We start from the raw sequence: 6,000 nt of genomic DNA, 5'->3' as shown, positions 1-6,000 counted from the left end.
CCCAGGCCGGCCCCGTTCCCACTCCCATTCTTCCCATTCCCCCAGAAGGGCCTTCCGAGCCAGGCCCCGCCCTCCCGGCCCCCACCCACTGCTGCCCAGGCCCCCGAATTCTACCCACGTTTCTCCCTCCGAGTCCTCGGGTGCAGACCTGGAGGAGCCTGCCACGGCCCAAGCCCAGCCAAGACTCCCAGCCACCCCCGCCCCGAGCTCAGGCCGAGCCGAGCTTCAGCCCTCCCCAGCCCTCGGGTCCAGGCCGTCCCTCCCCGGGGCGCTCCGGCCTTGGGAGCTGAGCCCGAGGCCTCGAAGGCCCCGGGAATCCTGGTGGTCTCAGCAGCCCTAACCCAGCCCCTATCCTTCCCTCCCTTCCTAGGTGCTGGTGGACGTGACTGTGGACTAGACGAAGGAGGCTTCAGAGAAAGTCATTAAACTGTTCCCCAAAGCTGGACTCCGGGTCATCGTCCTCTGTCCTCTCCCCTGCTCTCTGGCCCTGCCCGCTGTGGGCTCCTCGCCGTCCGCGGAGCAGCCCTCCCTCCTCCAATTCCACCTCCTCCAGGAGGCCGCCCTGCTTCCTCCTGAGAAACTAGGGCGCAGTCGGAGGGGCCCAGCCCTGCAGGAAGTGTATGGGGGGGTCTCAGGTCTAGGGCTGGGCCGGATCCGGGTGCCTCCTCCTCGTCCCCAGCCTGCGGGCCCAGCCTTCGCTTCGGCCCCCCTCCTCCGTCACCAGCGGGGGTGGGGGTCGGGAGGAGCCCGCCCCGGGCCTCGGTTCTGAAGCCTCCGCCTGCCTCCCCAGGCCTGGGTCGAGCCCCTTTAAGGGGGCAGTGCGGTCCTCCCGGGGGCGGGGCCAGCCCCGCGGACCCGCCCCCGGCCCGCGCGCGCTCGGCCTCCGCAGAGCCGGCCGCGCGCCTCCCTCCGGCTGCGCTGCGCCCCTCGCCCGCGCCGCCCGCCCCGCCGCCCCATGTCGGCCGCCCCCGCCTACAGCGAAGACAAGGCCGGCTCCGCTGGCCCCGGGGAGCCCGAGTACGGCCACGACCCCGCCAGCGGCGGCATCTTCTCCTCCGACTACAAGCGGTGAGGGGCCCGCCCCGAGCGGCGCGGCGGCGCGCGGGCACCATGGACAGCGCCCCGGAGGCCCGAGCTGGAGGCCGGGCGCTGGGGGTGGAGGCTGCGCGGGGCAGGCGCCCGTGCGGGCAGGGCCGCCCTCTCGCCCCCGGGGCCTCCCCTCCCCGGGGCTCCACGGTCGCGCGGGGCCCGGCGAGCGCCAAAAGCCCGTGGGGGAGGGGCGGCCGGCGAGCTGGGGCCCGGGGCTCCCCCGGAGGGCGGCCCCGCACGCGGCCGGTGGGGGGGGGGCGCCGCCTGCTCCCGCCCCGCCCGCGCCGCGCCCCGCCGGGCCCGCACCCGCGCCTCCCACCTGCTCCTGGAGGTAGCGCCCCCGGCCGCGGCTTACGCGCTCCTCCCCTCCCCCCCCCCCCGCCCCGGGACCCCCCCCCGGGACCCTGGGTCGTTCATTTATCGTAGATCCTGCCACAAGCCCTTATTCAGGGCCTGCTGGAGCAGACCTGGGCGAGTCCCAGGGCCAGCGGTGGCCAGGCGCCTGGCCCTGGCCCCCGTGGGTGGTGATTTAGTGTAGGGGGCCCTGGTCCGGCGCGCAGGAAGAGGAGTGTGCACAAAGGTGGGGAGGTGACCGCCAGCCGGGCCACAGGTCGTGCAGGTGCAAGCACGGGGCGGTCAGGATCACTGCAGGCCCCTGGGGGGACCAGGGACCGGGTGGGGCGGGGGCGGGCAGGGTGCTTGCCGGGGCTTCTCAGGTGACATCATCACATCTGCGTTTAGCCCGTTCACCGGCTGGGTTGTGGAGACGGGTGGCAGGAGACACGACAGGTGGTGCTGAAGTTGACAGGGGAGACGGGCCGCCGGTGGCCTGGACTCGGGGATGACAGGGTTTGAGGGCCGTTGGGGACTGATTAGATGTGGGAATGTGGTGCCCCAGTTCCTGCCCCTCCCCCTCCGGAGGCCTGGCCCATCTCTGCTAGAGGAAACCAGAGCCTCCCTCCCTGCCAGTGTCCGGTTTCTGAGTTTCAGGGGCGGGCCGTCTGTCTGTCTGGTGACAGTCAGCTCCGTCCCCACTCCCGAGCAGGACCTGGTGCCCGATGCAGCGCCTTCTGCAGCTCCCCGGGGCCGTGGTGAGGCCCGGGGCCAAGGGGCCGGGTGGGGCCGACCAGGAGGCTGCCAGCCCCGTGCTGGCGCCCGAAGGTGGGCTTGCCCCCTGGTACCAGACCCTCCAGCCCGAGGAGCTCCGGTGTCCGCAGGCTCCGGAAGACACCGCCCCTGAAGCACCCCAGGAAGGACCCTGCCCCGAGCATGGCCAGGGCCAGAGCCAGCCTCTACGGTACAGGAGACCCCCCCACCCAGACTACCACGCAGGCCAGGGACTGGCAGCTGCTGGGCTGGAGATCAGGGTTCAGCCTAGGGGCGCAGTGTGGGGGCTGAGGGTTTGAGGGGGCTCGCTGACTGGGGGTGGGGAGGTGGGCATAACTCCCTGGAGGCTCTGGGGAAAGCAGGATCGGGAAATATCTGGGGGTGGAGGCCCACCTTGATCCTTCCCCCCTTACCCCCCGGAGCCCTTGGCTGGATGGGGCTCTGGGTGGGGTTTGGGGACAGGATAAAGAGCGTGCCAGAGAGTTTGCCCCTGTTGGTGGGTTGGCTTCTGGGTGGTGAGAGGAGGAGGGAGGTGCAGATCTGGGCGAGTGAGGGGGACTGGCCTGGGATGTCACGTTGGACCCCTGGCCGGCTCCGGCTACCCCCAGGCCAGGTCCTTAGGCCAGGACGGGTCAGGTCAGAGTGACGGCGAGGTAAGGGGATCTGCCTGTGGGAGATGAATGTTTCATGGCCTTGGGACGTGCGGTGCCTCTCTCCCTTGCTCTCCCTCCTGGGAACACAAGCCGGCAGGAGGCAGGACGGGGCGCGCAGGGTGGTGTGGGGGGGCTGCTGCCGTCTGCTGCGGAGCTGAGGGAGGGGCTCGCCGGACCGTCGTTTCTGCCTGTGCTCCGCTTTGCACGGTGGTCCCCTCCCCTTCCTCAGCCCCCCTGGGCTAGGGCTGGAGCACCTAGTGGCCACTTGGTGAGGGGGGTGGGTGGTGGCCCAGGGCCTGCCAGGGTGTGTGCATTTGACGGGGGCCTGTGGCATTTGTGGGTGTGGTGAGGACACCTGCGTGGCAGGACGTCTGCTAAAGAGAACGCCCAGATGGAAACTCTGACCACCTCCCACCGAAGCATAGCAAAAAGCCAGCCCCGGGGCCAGCCGGGGCACTGGGCCTGGGTGGCGACAGAGGCAGAGGACCCCTGAGCCTGGACGTGCTTAACCTTAGAAGCCTGAATGTATCACTGAGACGCTCGACTGGGAGGCCACTGGCCCTTCGGCCAAACGAGACTGGAGGGACCAAGTTTGTCAGGTGTCTGTGTGGCTTGTGACTGGCACGTGTGCTTGTGTGGGGGGTGTCTGGGAAGAGTCTGTGTCTCTCTGGGGGGTGGTGTGTGGGGGCTGCCTGTGGGTGGCTTATGTCTGCGGTAGGTGTGTTTGCGGCAGTATGTTTTGTGGGGACAGCGGAGGGTGAAGGTGGGGGGTATCTGTGGGTGTGTCTGGGGTGTGGGTGCGCAGCATGTGCCTGCGGGCAAGCTCTCTCTGGGGTGTGTGGGTGTCTGGCTGTCTGTGTTTCTGAGGGGGTTGTTATATACCTGGTGTGTAGGGTCGGTGTGGGGTGTAGATGTGTCCTTGGAGTGTAGGATGTTTGGGGGATGTGGGTATGTCAGTGGAGGATGTGATGGGGGGCTGTATGTTGGTGGTACGCGTGTTTGAAAGGGTGTTGGGGGTGTAGGTGTCTGTGGGGTGTACTGTGGGGGTCCCACGTGTTGCACTGGCGGGTGGGCGTTCCTTGCTCTGACGTTTCTCCCAAATGCTCGGTGCCGCCAGGCCTGGCTGAACGGCCTGTACCGCTGTCAGCATCCCCAGCTCCCCTGAGCCCACCGCCTTGGGAGCTGGCAGCCTGCTCTGTTTGGTGGGGTGACAAGGGGGTTGCCCCCTCTGGCCCTAGCATGGCCATGGGAGAGTAGAAGGTGCCCTCTGGTTTTGAGAGCGTCCCCCCCACACCAGGTGGGGAAATTCTATATCAACAGAGCTGGGGCTGGATATCTTCTTCTTACCTGGTGGCTAGCAAGGCCTCTGTGTTCGGGAAGGCCTTGTCTTTCTACTTTGCTTTTCATCAAAGACTCTTCGGTAAAGACTTTTTAAAATTCTTGGGCCATTGACTCCTTACCACCCTGTTTTAGTCTACTGGGCTGCGGAAAGCAACAGACTGAAATGGGTGGGCTTTTACAACGGAGATTTACTGGTGTGCAAGCTTACAGTTCTGAGGCTGAGACAAGTGTCCAAGGCAAGTCATCATCAGGTGATGCTTTCTCACAAAGACCGGCTGCCGGCAATCCTGGTATGGCATGGCACGTGGCGGCATCAGCTGGACTCGCCCTTCTCTCCATGCTCTCTCTTGGCTTCTACCGCATTCCCTCTGTCTCCCTCACTGTATTCACCCTGTCTATAAAGGACTCCATGGAGAGGGTTAAGACCCACCCTGGGCTACACCTTAACTGAAGTCACCTAATCAAAGGATCCCACTTACACTAGGTTTATATCCACAGGACTGGATCAGCTTCATTTAGTTTTTTAAGATTTATGTTATTTATTTATTTCTCCCCACCCCCTCATTTGCATTTGCTATGTTTGTTTTTTGTTGTTGTGTGCTAGTCTTCTTTTTAGGAGGCACTGGGAACTGCACCTAGCACCTCTGATGTGGGAGGGAGGCACCTAATCACTTGAGCCACCTCTGCTCCCTGCTTTGTTGGGTCTCTCATTATGTTTTTCTCGTGTCTCTTGTGTCATCTTGTTGTGTCAGCTCACTGCACCTGCCCATCGCGTCAGCTCGCTGTCTTGCTTATCTTCATTAGAAGGCACCGGAAACTGAACCTGGACCTCCCATGTGGTAGGTGGGAGCTCAATTGCTTGAGCCACATCTGCTTCCCTGGATTAGCTTTAAGAACATAAGCTTCGGGAGCCCATCCAGCTTCAAGCCATCACATGCCCCTTCTATCCTTTCTTATTTTACATGTTAGGCATGCATGCATTTCTGCAACACCAAGACTAGGGTGTTACTTTGGGTTCTTCTCTTCCCCATCTGTTATGTGCTCATTTCCCCACATCAGCAGTTGTCACCTTTACTTCTTTATGACTATTATCATGATCTTCCCTCCCCTTGTATTGTTAACCTCAATTTCTGATTTTCTGTTGTTTTTGTGTGTTCCACTTCTGTGACAAGCCTTGCACACATGGCTTTTTAATTTCTACTCTTGGTGATACTTCTTGAGGCTGGGTTCTTGTGCCCTGGGTCAAAGGTATGTGCAGATTTGGGGGTCTTGTTATCAAAGTGTAGTCTGAGGAGATTAGAGGATGTGCAGGTCCTCACACACAGCTGCTCTCCACATTTTAGAATTGTCTTGCAACATGTGGGTATACCAGTTGTCCCACAACCCCATCAGCTGTGAATAGACACATCCTTCCATGAGTTTATTCACAATTCTGTCTTCACTTATTTGACCACTAGTCCCAGGACCTCCAAGTATGGTTGGGCAGAGTATTTTCTGCACAAGAGTGCCTGGCCAAGGAATACCAGCCCATGCTCATTTTACTGAGTGGGGAGTACCAGCTCAGGACTAGTTCTGCCTGAGGGCTGAGAAGATGGGCTAGTGGTCACCCTGACAGTGAATGCTGGATATGGATCTTATATATTTATATCAGTTCCTCATCTATTTTAAATATTAAACTTTATCTATCTACCATATCCCAAATATTTTCCATTTTGTTGCATTATTTTTCTTTATAACTAATTAGTTTATATTAATTGTGGTAAAATATATATAACATGAATGAGATTTAATCATTTTAAGTGGACAATTC

At 61.4% G+C, this 6,000-nt stretch overlaps 1 protein-coding gene across 1 annotated transcript in view; it reads left to right on the top strand.

Moving 5' to 3' along the window:
* The first annotated feature begins 839 nt into the window (after window positions 1–839).
* The window catches only part of AP3B2 (adaptor related protein complex 3 subunit beta 2), a 43,259-nt gene continuing 38,098 nt past the window's right edge, over window positions 840–6,000 (top strand). The window contains exon 1 of the mRNA XM_058294737.2: window positions 840–1,068. Coding sequence (XP_058150720.1) covers window positions 956–1,068 — 113 coding nt within the window. The 5' untranslated portion in view covers window positions 840–955. The remainder of the gene's footprint in view (window positions 1,069–6,000) is intronic.

This window comes from Dasypus novemcinctus, chromosome 3, assembly GCF_030445035.2.
Source record: "Dasypus novemcinctus isolate mDasNov1 chromosome 3, mDasNov1.1.hap2, whole genome shotgun sequence".
NCBI classification, from domain to species: Eukaryota; Metazoa; Chordata; class Mammalia; order Cingulata; family Dasypodidae; genus Dasypus; species Dasypus novemcinctus.
This window is presented reverse-complemented; position numbering and strand designations above follow the sequence as displayed.